This window comes from Oratosquilla oratoria, chromosome 19 (assembly GCF_046742065.1).
Source record: "Oratosquilla oratoria isolate Oo_2021 chromosome 19, ASM4674206v1, whole genome shotgun sequence".
Taxonomy (NCBI): Eukaryota; Metazoa; Arthropoda; class Malacostraca; order Stomatopoda; family Squillidae; genus Oratosquilla; species Oratosquilla oratoria.
This window is the reverse complement of record NC_134795.1, coordinates 37,456,852-37,476,239: the sequence shown is the minus strand read 5'-3', so window position 1 is coordinate 37,476,239 and position 19,388 is coordinate 37,456,852. Positions and strand designations below refer to the sequence as shown.

The window sequence follows — 19,388 nt, the reverse complement described above, 5'->3', positions numbered from 1 at the left end:
GAGAAAGAGAAAGAGAAAGAGAGAGAGAGAGAGAGAGAGAGAGAGAGAGAGAGAGAGAGAGAGAGAGAGAGAGAGAGAGAGAGAGAGAGAGAGAGAGAGAGAGGGGGGGGGACGGCGCTTTTCCATGAGGATCTAATTCATCTTCGGAGACGCCGCGATAGTGAAGGGGTCAGAGGAGATCTATGATGAAGCTGATATACCGTGTTGCGCGAGACAGGTAGCTGAGCAACGAGAGATAAAAAAAAAAATAATAATAAAAAATAAAAATAGATAAAATAAAAACAAATTACTAATTGGACGGAGCTCAAGCGTAGCAGGAGAGGTCCAGCAGGTGAATGTGTGTGTGTGTGTGTGTGTGTGTGTGTGTGTGTGTGTGTGTGTGTGTGTGTTTGGGAGGGGTGATTTAGAGAAGATGGTAGGAGTAACATGGCGAAAGTTGGCATGATGCTGATGCTGCTACAGATAGTGATCCTGTTGGTGGGGATAGTGGTGGTAGTGATGATATTACCGCAGCTGTATGAATATCTGTTGTCGTTACATTTGTTACCCTGGTGTCAATTGTGCTGATGATAGTGATAGTGATGGTGTTATTGGTGTAGAATGTGATGATGTTCGGATTAGTGATTAAGGTATTGCTGTTGGTGATGACTGATCTTGTAGTTGGTGATGACTGTGTTGGTGGTGACTGTAGTGTTCGCAGTGCTGCCAGTAATACTGGTGGTCTTGTTGGTGGTGATAATATTGGTGATAGCGATGATGGTGGTGACGAGGGTGGTACTGATGATCGTGGTAGTAATAATGGTAACTATAGTGGTGATGATGGTGATGATTGTGGCGGTGGTGGTGATGGTAATGATGACACTGGAGATCTCAGTGATGGTGATGCTGGCGGTGAAGATGCCGGCGGTGGAGAAGCTGGTGGTGAAGATGCTGGTGGTAGTGTTGTTGGTACTGGTAATTATGGTGTTAGTGCTGATGACGGTGTCGGTAGTATTGTTGGTGATGTTGGTGTTGGTAGGGGTGGTGGCGTTGGTAATGCTGGTGGTGGAAGTTGAGGTGGTGATGGTGGTACTGTACTAGCAGCCTCCCACTGGGTCCCTGCAACGCTGTCAAGAGGACTTGCAAACTCAAGGCCATCACCAACCAACACTGACCGACCATGTCCACAGTCGTCTCTTCTTCTTCTTCTTCTTCTTCATCCTCTTCCTCCTCCACTCTCCTTCCTCTTCCTCTCCCCTCTTCCTTTCTCCTTCCGACTCATCTTTCGTCTTCCCTCTTCCTCTCTCCTTCCTCTTCCTACTCTTCTCTCCTTCCTTTTTTTCTTCCTCCTCTTTCTTCCTCCACTTTTCTCAGATGAAGTATTTAAAAATAATTACTACTCAGACGTTGGGCGAATCCTTGGCACTAGAAGAGAAATGGAAAACACAAGAAGGAGGAGGAGAAGGAGTTGCAGAAGAAGAATAGGAAGAAGAATATAAAGAGGAAAAAGAAGAAGAATATGAAGAAGAACGAGAAGAAGAAAATGGAGAAGCAAAAGAAGTGGAAAAATAAAAAGGAAAAGAGGAAGAAGAAAAAAATAGAGAAAGAAGAAGCAAATCTCTCTGTAGCGATTCACAATCTTTTTCCATACTTACTTTCTTTAGTAGTTTTGCGTCATCTGCAAATAAGTTCACGTAATATTCTACACTTTCATCCATCTCATTTACATATATAGCAAACATTATCGGGGCCAGTACTCCCTGTGGGACTCCACTAATCATTTCTTCCCAAGTAGAATTTTCATCTCTGAGCACCACTCTCATTTTTCTTCTATGCAAGAAATCCTCCATTTCAACAGTTTGTTGTTTCAAGCTTTCTTAATCATTTTTTGCGTGGTACTTTATTAAACCCCCTTTGTAAGTCCAGGAAAGCATAGTCTGCCCATCCGTCCCTTTCTTGTATTATATTGCGGTATTTAAACACTTACACACCAGAAAGGTGGGGACGTTCTGTTGTACGTTAAAAGCAATGTCCATGCCTGTGTTTTAGAGAAAGTGAAACAGGATGCATATGATAGTTTGAGTAGAATTAACCCAAAATGTACAAAAAATGAATGGTGTAATATATAGCCCAAAGACATTATCATTAGCAAACGACAAACTGTTGTTTCAAGACATGTCTAGTTTCTGCAACCTGGACTTACTGATATATAATGGGTGATTTTAATTTTACTGACATTGACTGGATGACCCTTGAACATGGCCATATAGGTAGTCGTTTGATATATTTTCTCGATGACATTTACTTAGTTCAGCATGTAAAAAAGCCCACAATACATGGAAATTTACTCGATCTATTGATCACTAGCCGTGAAAGCATGATAACCGATGTAGAAGTTGGTGAAACTATTGCAAGTAGCGATACTTGTTTCTAAAATACCCAATTTCAGTAAAGCTCAGTTCATAGGATTAAGTTAGGAGCTTCTGATTACATATTGGAAGGCAAAATTAAGCGAAAGACCTGTAGATCAGATGTGGGAAATGTTTCACAATACGCTAAGATGATTTATACTTACATCCCGTTTAAGGACAGACACCCCCCAAATCAGGCTTGCCCAAAATGGCTTGACAAAGAAACTGAAAAATGTATTGCTAAAAAGAGACAGGCTTATAAGAAATACAAGTACTCGGGTGCACCTAATGACTATCAAAGTTATGTAATAATACAGAGATTAAAAAAAAACGACAATAAAAAGAATCTTAAAGGAAATGAAAAATTAGATTGTTGTTCCATTAGAAATTATTTTCAAGAAATCCATCATACCCGGAGATGTCCCAAGAGAATGGAAGTTAGCTAACGTTACTCCCATATTCAAAAGGTGACTAAAAGAAACCAAATAACTACAGGCCTATAAGCTTGGCTTCAATCGTAGGAAAAATTATGGAAACTATCAGAGATGCTATCGAACATCATTTAGAAAGTAACTGCTTGTATTGGTAAATGATAGCCAGCATGGATTCAGACGTAAACGTTCTTGCGTGACTAACTTACTCGAATTCTACAACACGGTCATCTCGAATTATGACAAAAGAAACAACATAAATTTGATATATCTCGGCTCTGCAAAAGCTTTTGATACCATCGCACACGAAAGACTACTTACTAAATTAGATTCACACGGAATAAATAGTAGCCTATTAAGTTGGACTAGTAATTGGTTGAATGATCGAAAACAGAGTTGTTCTAAACGACAAAACTTTTAGATGGAAAAATGTTATGAGTGGAGTTCCTCAGGATTCCGTTCTTGGGCCACTTCTATTCATAGTGTGTATATATGTATGTATATATATATATATATATATATATAATATATACCACGGACTAAAATCTATTGTCTCCGAATTTGTTGATACAAAACTGTGCGGAATGGTAAATGATCACTTTAACCAATTAGATATTCAAGAATATTTAGATCAACTACAGCATTGGTCTGAAGAGTGGCTAATGAAATTTAACACAAGTAAATACACATGCACATAGATAAAAATAACAGTAAGTACGATTGCAAGTTATTTGGAAAATCGTTAACAAAAGTGGGTAGTGAAAAGGAACTCGGCGTAATTATCAGTAACGATCTCAAATCGTCTAAGCAGTATATTTCAGCCTCTGAGAAAGCAAATAAGATTCTAGGACTGATTGCGCGATCTTTTGACTTCGAAAGTCCACCTATTATTAACAATCCTTTTCGGTCTCCGTTTTTTTCTCGTGTTTTTATTATTAGCTTCATTTCTTAGTGCCTCAATTCTCTTTTTCCTCGTCCCTCATTTCCTTTCTTATCCATATACTTTTGTAGTTTTCACTTTTTGCCAACTTTCCTGTTTTTGCTAATACTTCTGTTATTATTTGTGACCTTAGTTTAATATTTGGAGGTAGATTCTGCGCCATCCTGTGCACTTCTATTTCCTTTTCTATTTCTTGCCCTTCATCTTGTACTTTCAGAATTTCCTTTGCTATTTTTTCTCCTCTTTTTCTCTTAAGTACCTAACTGAAGTATGTTTTTCCATTATATCATATACCAATATGCACTTTTTTTTTTTCCTATGTCCCTGACCCAATTTTCTTTTTCTTTGATTACTTTAATAAATGTTTCGCATTTTCTTGTACTTGTTGTTGGACAATTTCTTTAAAGGCTATCTTTTTATTCTCCTGATCTAATTTCCATTGGTTTTTAATTTTTTGAAGATCTGTCTCCCTTACACTATCTCCAACTTTCTCGGTCACCTCTTTAATTTGTTCGTTTACCTCTTTTTTTAAACCTCATTTTTGTTATTATCTTCGTTTTTCATCCTTTCATTTTCATTTTTTTTTTTTTACTTCGATTATCTATTTTTTAGGTCACTTACCTATTTCTGAATTTTTTTTTTAATTCACATCTTTATACATTGCAAAGTATTCATTCTTTAGATCTATAATTTCTTTAACTCCGTAATCTCTTAATTCCATGAAATATTTTTATAACACGTCTCCCTTTCTAATTCTATATTTTTACCCAGTCTTCTATCGTCTCTTGCAAAGCCGGAAAAAAAAAATCCTCTTCATACCTTTGATTCCGTTGTGGAGTCTCAATATTACAACTTTTCTTATGGATGACACCTAACGGCGATTCAACCCTGCTCGCATCCAGTTTTCTTCTAGTTGCTTCGCTATATTTCTGCCTGTTTTGACTATCCTCCATTTTTTCTTCTTTGGCAATCTTTAATTTCATTCTATTAACTCATTTCGGGCACCCTCAAGCACTCCTCTACCCACACAAATACCAACTAGGCGTTCGTTTTCCTCCAACTTAGCGAAAAAGCTCTATTCTCCAGTCCTCATTCGAGACGACCTTTCCAGTCGGTGGTCGGTCCGTATGTATGTATGTATGTGTGTGTGTGTGTGTGTGTGTGTTAAGGTGATGGCACACTAGGCTAGCATACTGTTTACTTTTGCTACTTCGTTTGAGTAAAAACGATCTGGATTACAATATTCTAGACTTCCGTAAGAACATCTCAACAATGTATCTAGGTTTAACTCCTCTTAATTCGTCATTCGGTTTCTCACTATATGACGCAAGAGTAATTTGACATTTGAAAATTCGAAAAACAAAAGATTGTAACAGATGTCGTTTCTACTCAAACGATGTAGCAAAACCAAGTAGTATGCTAGCGAGAAATGCCTAGTATGCCGCCACCTTTAGTTCTGGAAAAAGATGGTCGATTTTCTTCGGGTGATGGGTTGTCTCTGGCCTCGAAGGGGTCTCGACCCGACGAGATACTCTTTAGACAGAAGACCGCCTGTGTTCAGCGAGGTTCGTTGTTCAACTTATGCCAATCGCGACCATCTGAACATCTTGAATAGACCAAGTCTCACACACAAGCATAAACCTTTCTTCTTCTCCAAGGATTAATTATTAGCTAGGTCGGCCTCGAACGCAGATTTCCTCCTCTCTTCGTTTTATCAAAGAGGACAAAGAGCAGTCATGAAAAAAAGAAAAAGAAAAATATGCTGAACAAAAGGCCTGTATATCTGGCTCCGCAGAGAGCATCAAGGTTTCGAGCCACACTCGCGCCATCAACCCCTTCCGTACCGGGTGGGTCTCTTCCTTTCACTCTGTCTACCGTTAGACGATTTCATTCACCTCCGTGCCAACCCCCCACCCCACCCCGTTCATGATGAGGTTATGACCTATCTTCGTTAACCCCTTGAATACCGGGTGATATATGTTTTTTTAAGCCCAACCACAGGGTAATTTAATCAATTTCCTTGGTACCCACTTGGTAACTATGGAGTTATAACTTATAATGATCTTTTAATTTCATTTTTTATTTGTTTAGGGAAAAGTCCGCATCGACATCACTATACGAAGTTTCAAGTCCAAACAGTCATCATTCTTGACTGATAACTCGATTGATCAGGCGCCTATGAACGGCTTCCTCTCGGCTGAAACGCCGGTGGAGAAGGTTATCATCGGTTATCTTAAACTTGTTCGTTTTTATTCGCGACAAGCTTTATGTTGGTATTTATGATCGAGTTTAACTCGCCTATTCAGCACTGATACGGGGATGAGAGAGAGAGAGAGAGAGAGAGAGAGAGAGAGAGAGAGAGAGAGAGAGAGATAGTTACAAAAAAAACTTAGTACTTCAAAAGGTTTTACAACCCATACCGAGGAGGTACCGTTAAAAGGTTACTGGGCATTCATACTAGCACTTACACTAATGTTTGTAGCACCTTGTCTAATTGACTTGGAGCTACGCAACAGAGGAACTGTTTACCACGTCCTTTGGCAGTCTGTTCCAAGTGTTGCAGATTTTATAGGTAAAAAAAGTCACCAACCTTGTCACAAGAGAAATGTCGGGGGTTGAGCTTCCACCCCTGATTGCGAGTGGCAGTCACGTTCAAGCTGAAGAGATGTCGATAGTCAATGTTATAAAATCCTTGAAGTATTTTGAAAACCTCTATTAACTGTCCTCGTAATCTCCTGGTTTCCAGGGAAAAGAGCCCCAAATCCTTGAGATACTTTGGTAGCCCATGTGTCTAATGGCGGGAATAAGTTTCGTTGCTCGTGCCTAAACTCGTTCTAACCTCTGTATGTCCATCCTCAAGTTCGGCGACCAGAACTGGACGGCGTATTTTGGATGGGGACGAACTAGAGAATTGTGTCAAGACTATTTCTTGGTTCAGGTAACGAAACAGTCTTCTGATGTAACCTAGAAGCTTTTGTGCTTTTTTTTCTACTTCAATACAATGTTTTGAGGACTTAAGGTCGCTGCTAATCAAGACACCCCAATCTTTTTCCAGTTCTGTATTTGCTATATCATGACCCAGAAGAGAATAGTCTGCCCTCTGGTTTGTGGGCCCAATATGTATGATCTTCACTTATCCAGATTAAATGGTATCAGCCGCTTCTCAGGCCCCTTTTCCACTTTCTCTAAGTCTGACCTAAGAATTTCTACGCCTTCAGGTGCTGCAACATTTGCTCCCAACTATAAGTCATCCGCAAACTTAGCTATGAGGCTCACAATTCCAACATCTATATCGTTGATATAGATGATGAAGGGGAGCGGACCTAATACAGATCTTTGGGGTACCCCACTGGTAACAGACCAGCTAGATGATGCCCCATTAATGACAGCACGCTGTCTTTTATCTTTCAACCAATCTTCATTCCAACTTAACATTGCTCCTCCAATACTTGAACTTTCGACATTAAGCTCTTATGAGGTACCTTATACAAAGGTTTTCTGGAAGTCGAGATAAAGTATGTCAAATGCTCTGTTCCTGTCATATTCTTGAAATATGGCGTGGAAGAATTCTATCAGGTCGATTAAGCATGATCTGTGACGCCGAAAACCATGCTGCAAGTCTAATAACTGGTTGTTTCCCTCCAGAAACTCGACTATTCTCTCCGCAATGACATCTTCCAGTATTTTCCCTACAATGGAAGTAAGGCTGATAGGTTGGTAATTCCCTGGATTTACGCGACCCCGTTTCTTCAAAATAGGAATTTCGTTTGCCTCCCGCCAGTTCCTAGGCACTTCTCCTGTCCGCAGAGATTCGTTGAAGATCTCTACTAGGTGGGGAGCCACCTGCGAGAGAGAGAGAAAGAGAGAGAGAGAGAGAGAGAGAGAGAGAGAGAGAGAGAGAGAGAGAGAGAGAGAGAGAGAGAGGAGAAGGAGAGGGAGAAAGAGAGAGAGAAAAAGAGAGAGAAAAAGAGAGAGAAAAAAAAGAGAGAGAGAGAGAGAGAGAAGAGGGAAAAAGAGAGAAGAGAGGGGAAGAGAGAAAAAGAGAGAAGAGAGGGGGAGAGAGGGAGAGAGAGAGAAAGAGAGACAGAGAGATGGGGGGAGACAGAGAAGGGGGTAGGGAAGACAGAGAGGGAGGGAGGGAGAGAGAGATGGGGGAGGGATGACAAAGAGAGAGAGAGCGAGAGGCGGGAGTGGAAGCAGAGAGATACAGGCCCGACTTTAATCCTACCCCGTCTGCTCTTTTTTTTTTCCCAAACGTGTGTGATGTCACACTTCGAACTTTCAAGGTCTACAGGTGCCTCTCATGGCTGAGAGAAGCCACGAGGAAGAGAGCAAGTAATTCGACTGAGAGAAGAGAGAAGTAAGAGGAGAGAGGAGAAAGGAGATAGGGGAGAAGAGAAAAAAAATATATATATATACTGTATATATATATATATATATATATATATATGTGTGTGTGTGTGTGTGTGTGTGTGTGTGTGTGTGTGTGTTCACCTTGGTCTTTGGATCACGTGCTGGACTCGTGAACGACAGCTATTTCCCTCCCGGAAGAGAGCTCAGAACTCGTATGACCGATTGATGGGTAATGCTGTGACCTTACACGCACACACACACACACACACACACACACACACACCCAACTCCTCGCCCACGGGAGTTAGAGTAACGACTCGAAGCGCAGCGATACTGAAATTATTTCAGCCCTGGGCAGGATTCGAACCCGGACCGCCGTAGTGACAGTCGGGAACTCTACCAACCGCGCCACCGAGTCGTGTATCTCTATCTCTCTATGTATGTGTGCATGTATGCATATATATATATATATATATATACAGTATATATGTGCACACACACACACACACACATAGAGAGAGAGAGAGAGAGAGAGAGAGAGAGAGAGAGATAGAAAATAGAGAGAGAGTAAGGCGGGCAACATGGGAAAGAATGGAAGTGGGACCCAGCGGCGAAGAACGCATCTCCTGGGAAAAAGTGTGAGGAGGTGGTGGTTGTGGAGGTGGTGGTTGTGCAGGTGGAAGAAGAGGAGGGAAAAGAGGAAGAGAAGGGGGTAGAGGAGGGGAGGAGGTGTAATGTGTGAAGTAGGAGTAAGAATAGTAGGACTACCAGCAGCAGCCGTAGTAGTAATACCAGTATTAGGGGGACAGGTACGAGGATTGGACGGGTAAGTTAGACGGTAAGGAGGAATGGACGGGGAAGAGTGGACGGGAAGGAGGAGTGAACGGAGAGGAGGAACGGAGGGTTAATGTGGAGGAGTAGCAATGGAGAGGACTCGAGCATGGAGTGGAGTGGAGGAGGACTGGACTTGGGAAAGATGGAAGTGAGAACAGGATATGATGAAGGAGGGGAGGGGGAGGGGAGTGGAGGGGAGGAGGAAGGGGAGGAGAGGTGAGGGAAGGGGAGGAGAGGGAAGCGTAGAGGGGAGAGGATGGATGAAGAGGGAGAGCGGGGAAGAGGGAGGGGAGGAGGAGGAAGGGAAAAAGGAAATGTGAGGAAAGAATATGAAAATGGAGATGAACGGAGTGGAAACTAGGGGAAGCGTAGGGAAGGGCAAAAGGGGAAAGGAAGGGAGAGGGAAGGAAGAGAAGGGGGAAAGGGAAAAGGGAGGGGGGAATGCGGGGAGCAATGGAAGAGTATTGGAAAGTAAGGAGGGGAAAGGTAGGGAAAGGAAGGGAAAGGGAAGAAAAGGGAAGGGGAAAGAAGAAGGAAGGGAGGCGGGCGGAAAGAAACGGAAGAATGGAAAAGGGGGACCGAAGGGTATTGGAAAGTGAGAGCAAAAGGGGAAAGGAAAGGAAAGGGTGGTGAAGGGAGAAAAAGGGAGGAAAAGGGAGGGACAGAGAGAGAAAGGGAAGAGAAGGAAGGGAGAGGGAGGGGAAGGGAGGTGAAAGATGGGGAAGGGCGGTTAAGAGAGAGTGAAGGATGGAGGAAGAGAGGGGAAGAGAAAAATATTACAGTTTATGTTTCCTTAATTAAAACAACTTTGGTTTGTTCCAACTAAAGGTCATTTAAACATTGCAACTGATAACAAGTCTGAAGTGTCTCGGTGCAGAATTTGCTCGCAAGCGTGTGTGTGTGTGTGTTCACCACCACGGATCTGCTGCAGCCTCTTGTCGAGACAGCCAGACACCATCCTACGGCAGTGAGCTCAGAGCTCATTATTAGCCGATCTCTGGGTAGGTCTGAGACCACTCACACATCACACACCGGGACTGCAAGGTCACAACTCCTTGACTAACATCCCGTACCTACTCGCTGCTAGGTGAACAGGGGCTACACGTGAAAGGAGACAAACCCAACTTATCTCCGCCCGGCCGGGGAATCGAACCCCGGTTCTCTGACTTGTGATGCCAGTGCTTTACCAATTCGCCACCGAGCGTGTGTGTGTGTGTGTGTGTGTGTGTGCGTGTGTGTATGTGTGTGCGTGTGTCCGTGTGTGTGTCCGTGTGTGTGTGTGTCCGTGTGTGTGTGTGTGTGTGTGTGTGTGTGTGTGTGTGTGTGTGTGTGTGTGTGTGTGTGTGTGTCCGTGCGAAGGCCTAAAGAAGCCCCCACCCGCCTATGGAGACTTAAGTGATGAGTGACCTTCCTCAAGACGGTGACCACATTTTTTTTTTTTTTTTTTTTTTTTTTTTTTTGGTGGGTGGGGAGGGGGCACCAGAAAAGGCAGTTTTAGTCAGTCCATGGAGGAAACCTCCGCGATCAACGTGTTCATTGATGCACACTCTTACTACGTCAAGATCATAGTCTTTGATTGGTAATAACTGGTAATGAAGGAGGAGTAATTGTAATATTATGACTAGAAATGGAGGTAGTTGGGGAGTTAACACAGGAATGCGCCTAGTTTTCAAAAATAATATACATACATACATATATATATATATATATATATATATATATATATTTATATACATATATATATAATATACATATATATATATATATATATATATATATATATATACACAGTGGCGTAGCTAAGGGGGGGCTGTAGGGGCGGTCCGCCCCGGGCGACACTTTTTGAGGGGCGGCATTTTTGGTCCTTGTATGATTGATATAAAATTACGTTAATCAGTCTCTCATAGATGTCAGTTTTTTCTACGTTATTAAGCATAATAAAGCGTGACAGTTTGCAAGCGTGTTAACATCGATCCGATTGGACGGGTATACATGGGTGAAAATGAACATGCTCTGCACAGAAATTGGACTAGGCTACTGTTACGAGTTAATATGTATAGGCTACTGATTTTTTTTTTTCGGCTAAACTACATTTAGTATCAATCGAATATTATAATGTAGACAGTAGAAGATGTTTCCCACACAACAATAGACGTCTGGAACAATTTGAAAGAAATTGTGTATGCAAAAACAATACACGAATTTAAGAATAAACTGGATATAGATATAAAAGCGGGGCACCACGAGCATAGCTCCCTATCCCGCAAAATACAATTAGGTAAATACACACACACACACAAGTGCGCGCTTGCATGCACGCACGCATACACGTGACAAATGTCAATTTGTTTACAAATTATATACAGGAACGAAGGCAGCGTGATTGGTTCCCTTTCGACAGCCTTATGAGGGCAATTACAAATTAACTGCAGGATTTTGAATGGAGAACTTTTTATTATGAATAAAGCGTGTTCTATTGTACTATGTGGTGTTAACAGAAAGTTGGCCCCAGATAATGAGGGCGAAAATACACGCTAAAATCTTCAGCTAGGAGCTTCTCGTGGATGTTTACAAATAGGAACGAAAACGGAGGTGATTGGTTCATTTAAGAGCCTTGCGCTTGACGCTGAACGCATTCTGCATTGAATAGTTCGCAGTTATGAGGGCAATTAAAAATTAACTGCAGGATTTTGAATGGAGAACTTTTAATAATAAATAAAGCGTATTCTATTGTATTAGGTGGTGCTAACAGAAAGTAGACCCCCGATGATCGGAGCGAAACCATATTTCTAAGCTACGTACGCGCCTCAGCAGGCGGCCTATCCTTGATTGGATGAGTGTCCACGTGCCCTGTTTGAGAGGGGTACATTCTCAAAAAGCCAGATTTTTTTTAGACAATTCAAGTACAGTGGGGTGTACAGTGCAGTGGAGAGCTGAGAGGAAGAATTTTAAGGTAAAATGAACTATAAATTAGAATCTGTGTGCTCATACTAAACAATATTCGCTCAAGATATTCGCATTGTAACATTATCTACCTGTGATGAACAAAGGCGCTATAGGCCTGCAAACACATTGTGATTTTTATTAGAGCGGACAGTAATTTGAAATTAATAGTTTAAAACCATTAAAAGTGTTTTACTTTTATACTTTCTCATTTCTATAAAGAGGTGAGAATATATGAACAATACAAAATTTAAATTTATAATATAATAGTACAATTAAATGAAATAAACTCATAGTAGGCCAATTAAAATATGCAGTTACTGTAGTATGCACAATACTATGATATTAGGCCTATTGTTTCTACACTAACAGTACTCAAATTTCCCGTAAGAAAATAGACCTGTATATGTAATTTATCGTAAAACTTTGAAGTCTAACTTTCCCATCAATTTTGTCTTTTACTAATCATAAGGAAGCTGCTTAAATGGATCATAAATAGAGATCTATCATTGAAGTTTGCCTATTAATTCAACTTCTAACATTCACTAACATTTTATTATTTTCGCTCTCCCTAGATGAAGCGAGTGAAGGAAAGTGGCGCAGCTTTTAGAAAAGAGAGAAAAGCAAGAGAAGAATTAATAAAGACACATAAAGGGGCACTATTAAAATACATCAAACCTACAGAAACTACTATTAACATTGACCAAACGGTCCAAACCACTACTAAAACTGGAGACGTTTGTGAATCCAAACCAATATCAGATTCAAACGATTCAAGTCCAAGCGATTCGCCAAATACAAGTGATGTCGAACATGAGACTCATGAGGCAGAAAATATTCTAGATGTGCCTGATATGGACAGAGTGGAGTTAAAGGATGTTGGTCTATGGCCAAGCAAGATTGACAGTAACACACGGATCTTACTGGTACGTCAAGGTGCATCTAAGATTCAAAATATAGATTCTACTTTTGGTGAAGTCACTGAAGTAATTCGTCAAGGTGCATCAACCAAAGGACAAACTAGACATCTAACACGTGAGGGTTTTTTTAAAACTTTGCCAAATGGTGAAAATATATTAAGATCATGGATGGTGTACTCCCCTTCCAAGAAAGCGCTTTACTGTTTTTGTTGCAAAATCTTTCCAAAAGGAACTGACTCAATTTTTAATTCTGCAGATGGATTTAACAAATGGTGGAAACTGAATCCTAAAATATATCAGCATGAATCCAGTGCACACCATCTTCAGAATTTCACAAAATGGAAGGAGCTGGAAATTAGGATTGCTCTTGGAGCAACAATAGATAAAAAAGAACAAGAAGTTATTGAAAATCAAGTAAAAAAGTGGAAGAAAATCCTTTCAAGATTGCTTGATATCATAAGATTTCTAGCTAAACAAAATTTGCCTTTACGAGGTCACCGAGAAGGAATGGATTATGAGAGTAAAGAGACCGGGACTGAATCAGAAGTAACTGAAAATAGAGGATTTTATTTTTAGAATTAGTTGATTTGTTAGCAAAATACGACCCAGTGTTACGTGAACATCTTCTAAGAATCCAGATGGGAAACAAGTACACTACTTATCTGTCACCTACTATTCAAAACGAATTTATAGAGGTTTTGGGAGAAAATGTAAGAAGCAAAGTTATCAACCAAGTACTTTTCAATGATATTCGACAGCACTCCTGATACTTCACATAAAGATCAAATGAGCCAAGTTATTCGCTATGTTGTAATCAATGCAGATCAAGTGATGGTTGTGGAATCATTTGTTGATTTCATTGAAACAAAAGGTAAAACTGCCGAAAATATTGCAACTGTAATTTCGGAAAAATTAGAACATGATGGAATTGATATTAAAAATTGCAGAGGGCAGGCATATGATAATGCTGCAGTAATGGCTGGTCAACATTCTGGTGTTCAGAAACGAATTAAGGAAATTAATCCAAAAGCAGAATTTGTTGCTTGTACAAATCACTCTCTGAATTTAGCAGGAATTCATGCAGCTTCTGTTGCAGTTAATTCTGTTACATTTTTTGGAACTGTGGAGCGTGTTTTCACATATTTTTCATCATCAACTTATCGTTGGGATGTTCTAACTTCTGTCACTGGTAAAAGCGTGAAACGCATAATTGAAACAAGATGGAGTGCAAGGGGAGATGCTGTATGTGTTGTGAAGGAACATTTCTCTGAAATTATAAGTGTCTTAGAAAAGTTAACTTGTGCAGAAGAAAATACAGTTACGAGGTCAGAGGCTGGTGTGCTACTTGGTGCTTTGCAGTCATTTCCTTTTCTGTGCTTTCTTGGACTGTGGGAACCTGTCCTCTTAGAAATTAATGACACGCAGGCCTACCTCCAAACCAAAGGACTTAACTTGCAACAATGTGACATAAAACTCGGGGCATCACAGGAATTTCTGATTAAGAACAGAGAAAAAGTAGTAAATGATGGAGTTAACTATGCCAAACAAGTTTGTGATAGTCATGGAGCGCCAGCGTCGGACCAGAAAGAAGAGGCAAGTATTCGGTGAAGGATCACAAGATGCTGGATTACCATATGATATTGAATTGAAAAGAGAAATGTTTTCTTCACTGGATAGTGTGACCCAAGAAATAAATTTGAGATTTAAACAGCTTCATGAACTAGCTGAGAAATATGCTTTTCTTACCCCAACACATCTCATTGATGATCAATACGAATGTAAACTTAATCAACTAGATCATAATGACATTGGTAAAGATGAATTCCTGCTTGAAAGAAAAAGACAGCAGCATTTTATTGCAGTTGCTACTAGTCAAGGTGTAACAAATAGGTGGGAAGAAGGCCCCTTGGAGATTTTGCAGTTTATTAATAAATATACACTTGGGAATTCGGTTCCAAATATAGTGGTAATGCTGCGGATTTTCCTCACAATTGCTATTAGTGTTGCTAACTGCGAGAGGAGTTTTTCTAAACTAAAACTAATAAAAAACTACTTAAGGTCTACTATGAGTACCTTGAGGTTGCGCAATCTTGCCATATTGTCTATAGAAAGACAACTTACAGATGAAATAGATTTTGACAATGTTATTGATTATTTTGCTAACAGAAAAGCAAGAAAAGTTTGTTTGTAGAAAGAGGTGATAATTTTAAAGTGAGTAAAATCTGATTTTAACAAGGATATTGATGATTTTGCTAACAGAAAAGCAAAAAAGTTTCTTTGTAGAAAGAGGTGATAATTTTAAAGTGATTAAAATCTGAATTTGACAAAAATGTTGATGATTTTGTTAACAGAACAGCAAGAAAGTTTCTTTGTAGAAAGCTGTGATAATTTCAAACTGATTAAAATTATTCAAGGAATCATCATAATGTAATATATAATTACGTATTGTATTTTTTGTTTGTAATTTATGTGTATATACATGTAAAGTCATGTATATAATATTTTTTATATATATTATTTTATACTTGATTTGTTTATGGTGAAATAAAGATCTTAATGAATAATCATTAGTATTAAATCATTCCTTTTAAAGGATATATTAACATCAACTGTCAATCAAACACACACACACACACACACACACACACACACATATATATATATATATATATATATATATATATATATATATATATCCTTTAAGAAGTTAATGTGCATTTGTAATATTGAATTATTGAATTCCTTGTGAGAAGGGGCAGCAAACATGAGGGCAGCCCCGGGCGGCAAAAGCACTAGCTACGCCACTGCATATATATATATATATATATATATATATATATATATATATATATATATATATATATATATATATATATAATTATTTCAGACAAATGAGAGAGAATGTGGGTGGGGAAGGGCAAACGAAGATGTGTTGGGAACAGAGTTTATTGCCCTAACGTTGCTGTCATGGCATGTTTATTCATGGAAGTATTAGAAATGGACAAATATATCGACATCATGGGAAGAGGTACCACTTGGTTAAGGTACGTGGATGACATAATCGTGGTGATGCCAAAAGGAACTAATGTAGAAAATAAGCTGAGAAGACTCAACGCTGTGAATAAAGACATTCAATTCACAGTTGAACTGGAAAAAGAGTGTAAGTTACCATTTTTAGACACGTTGATACACAGAGGTTCTCAACAGGTAAGTTTCTCGGTGTACAGGAAGCCCACCAATAGGGACGACTTTGTCCACTATTTTTCAGCACACAGCAGACGTGTTAAAACGGGTGTTCTAATAGGTTTCTTTCTCAGAGCTTTTCGTATCTGCAGTGAAGAACTCCTAGAGGATGAACTTACTTACATCAAGAATACCTTTAGGAAGCTGAAATACCCCGGAGGTTTGATCACCAGGACAATTAGGAAAGCCAAGAAGATCTACGATGGCTCAAACGTCCGGACCCCGGGAAAGGATAAGTCGCATTTTATTTCTGTCCCTAATTCTACGAACACCATAGCTATTGATGATTATTTGTTAAAAGGTGGAATAAATGTAGCAAAAATATCTTCCGATAAAATAGGAAAAATATTTAAGAAACATAATAATATTCGTAATAATCTCAGTGTCGTTTACCGTATTCCATGCAGCGGCTGTCCATCATCTTACTTCGGTAAGTCAGGTCAAGGGATCAATAAACGCTTGAGTGAGCACAAAAACGATCTCAGGGCGCATAGAACATCTAACTCCCTGGTTCGTCACCTGGACAAATGTGGACATTTACCTGATTGGAACAACACAGAAATTCTACACGAGGGATTTGAAAAGAAAATGAGAAAAACTGTGGAAGCTGCACATATCGCCACCAACAAGAACAACAACGACAGAGACGGATTTAAATGCCTCTCGAAAGCAGCAAGTGTCCTAATAATTAAATCGTTAGCCAAAGGGAAAACATGACCCTTCCGCTCATACCTTGGCGGGTTCCCTCTCGCTACGAATATAAGAATTGTGATCCGTCTGTAATGCTGTAGTCCTCTGAAGAAGACCAAGTGGGTCGCAACGTTAGGGCAATAAACTCTATTCCCAACACATCTTCGTTTGCCCTTCCCCACCCACATATGTATATACATATGTTTATATATATTCATATATATACATACAAGAATATATATATATATATATGTATATATATATATATATATATATATATATATACACATAGTGATATTGTATTTTCAACCTTCAAATTGATGTATAACATCTATCACGATTTCGGAGCCCAAATCCTCAACACCAACTGGTGCATGCAGAGTTCCAAAAATTCCCGTTTCCACCACCGAGTATCCTTCATTCCCCTAACTACCTATCTCGCCGCGCCGCCCCCATTACTGAACAAAAGGGCGCCACAAACGAGGGAAGAGAAAAGGAGGACACGAGGAGAAAGACGTCGAGGAGGGTCAGAACCCGAAGGGGGACTGGGAAGCTTTCCTGAGGGAACACCAGGGAATGCAAAAATGAAAGAGTGGAGGAAGAGGAGGGAGGGAGGGAGGGAAGAAAGCCTGGGATGAAAAAGCAATAGGGATGGAGGGGAAGGGAGGAAGCTAGGGAACTTGGGAACGGTGGGAACTATCGTGTAAAGAATATAATAATTAGGTGAATGTTTAAATAGTGATCGCAAGAATTGGAGGATAACAGAGAGAAGAATGGCGTGAGATGAACGAACAGATGGGGAAGACATGAGAGGTGCTAAGGACGAGAGGAAAGGAAAGGAAAGGAAGGGAAGGGAAGAAGGGATGCACTGACCTAAAGTCGGGTGGGAGGCAGGAAGGAGGGAGGGAGGGAGGGGGAAGGCTCCTGTGCAGCCCAGTACGCGTGAAGGTGAGGACGGAAGGGAGGGGGGAAGGTAGGGTGGGAGGAATGGAGGGTGAGAGCAAGGAAGAGGAAGGGAGTGAGGAAGGGAAGGAAGGGAGGGGTAAGGGGAGGGAGGGAGGGGTACGGGGAGGGAGGGAGGGGAAGGGAGGGATGGGGAAGGAAGGGAGGGGGGAGGGATGGGGAAGGAAGGGAGGTAGGGGGAAGGAAGGGTGGGAGAAAGGAAGGGAGGGGGAAGGAAAGGAGGGGGAAGGAAGGGAGGGGGAAGGAAGGGAGGGGGAAGGAAGGGAGGGGAAGGAAGGGAAGGGGAAGGAAGGTAGGGGGAAAGAAGGGAGGGGGAAGGAAGGGAGAGAGGGGGAAGGGAGGGAGGGGGAAGGAAGGGAGGGAGGAAGGGGGAAGGGGAAAGGGAGGGTAGGGAGTGTGAGGAAAGGAAAGAGGGAGACGGGGCAAAAGGCGAGAAAAAAGGGAGGGGGGGAAAGGAGGAAAAGGAGGGACGGGAATGTGGGTGGTTGGGAAGTAGGAGGGGGGGGGAAAGAGAAAGAAGGAGAGAAGGAGTGATGAAGGGAAAATGGGAGGGAAGGTAAGAGGAAGAGATATGGATGGAAGGAAAGAAAATGAGAGGAAGGAGTGGGGGGGAGAGAGGGAGGGAGGGAATGAGAAAGAGATATGGATGGATAGATGGAGAGAAAGTGAGGGGGAAGGAAGTGAGGGGGAAGAAAATGAAGGTGGGATGGGGGGCAGATGAAAGTCAGGGAAGGAGTCGGAGAGAGAGGGAAGGAAGGAGTGGGAGAAAGGGAAGGAATGGGATGGGAAAGAGGGAAGGAAAGACTGGGAGAGAGGGAAGGAGAGTGGAAGAAAGGGAAGGAATGGAGTGGGAGAGAAGGAAGGAAAGAGTGGGAGAGAGGGAAGGAATGGGATGAGAGAAAGGGGGCAGGAATGGGAGAGAGAGGAGGGGAGAGGAAAACAGGGACCTGAGGGCATTGTTTATCTTTTCTTCGTCAACTTGAGAAACTCGCTTGACCTCCCCCCCCCCGACGTCCGTTCGCTTCCCCCCCCCCCACAACCTTGGCGTCAGCTTACAGAAGTCATGCGTCATCGGACGGACTCGTTCGTCAGCTCCCCACGTCTCGCCCTGACCAACGACGAAGTCAGCTCCTCCCAGAGGTACTAACTACACCATGAAACACGTAAAGGTGGTCGCGCCCGTGTGTGTGTGTGTGTGTGTGTGTGTGTGTGTGTGTGTGTGTGTGTGTGTGTGTGTGTGTGTGTGTGTTTGTGTGTGTGTGTTTGTGTGTGTGTGTGTGTGTGTGTGTGTGTGTGTGTGTGTGTGTGTGTGTGTGTGTGTGTGTGTGTGTGTTGCGTCATGATCTAGGTCTCTAGGATCATGTGTTATTCTCTTGATCAACAGGTACTCCCCGCCCACATGAGAGCTCGTAAATTAGAACAATGAATAATCCTGTGACATTACACAACACACACACTTGTTCAAGGGGAACTGTAACGACTTGCAGTGCAGTGTGTGCGTGTGTGTGATTTACCATGGTCTTTGGATCACGTGTTGGACTCGTGATTGACATCTATTTCCCTCCCGGAAGAGAGCTCAGAGCTCGTATATGATCGATCTATGGGTAATGCTGTGACCTTACACGCACACACACACACCCAACTCCCCGCCCACGAGAGTTGAAGTAACAACCCGCAGCAC

The 19,388-nt window shown here is 41.4% G+C and overlaps 2 protein-coding genes across 2 annotated transcripts in view; one reads left to right on the top strand and one right to left on the bottom strand.

Moving 5' to 3' along the window:
* The window catches only part of LOC143035842 (heparan sulfate glucosamine 3-O-sulfotransferase 1-like), a 115,038-nt gene that overhangs the window by 95,268 nt on the left and 382 nt on the right, over positions 1-19,388 (bottom strand). The window lies entirely within an intron of this gene.
* Positions 11,332-13,391, top strand: LOC143035523 (uncharacterized). Its single transcript, XM_076202392.1, has one exon. The coding sequence runs from the start codon at positions 12,467-12,469 to the stop codon at positions 13,385-13,387; it is 921 nt and encodes a 306-aa protein (XP_076058507.1). The 5' UTR covers positions 11,332-12,466; the 3' UTR covers positions 13,388-13,391.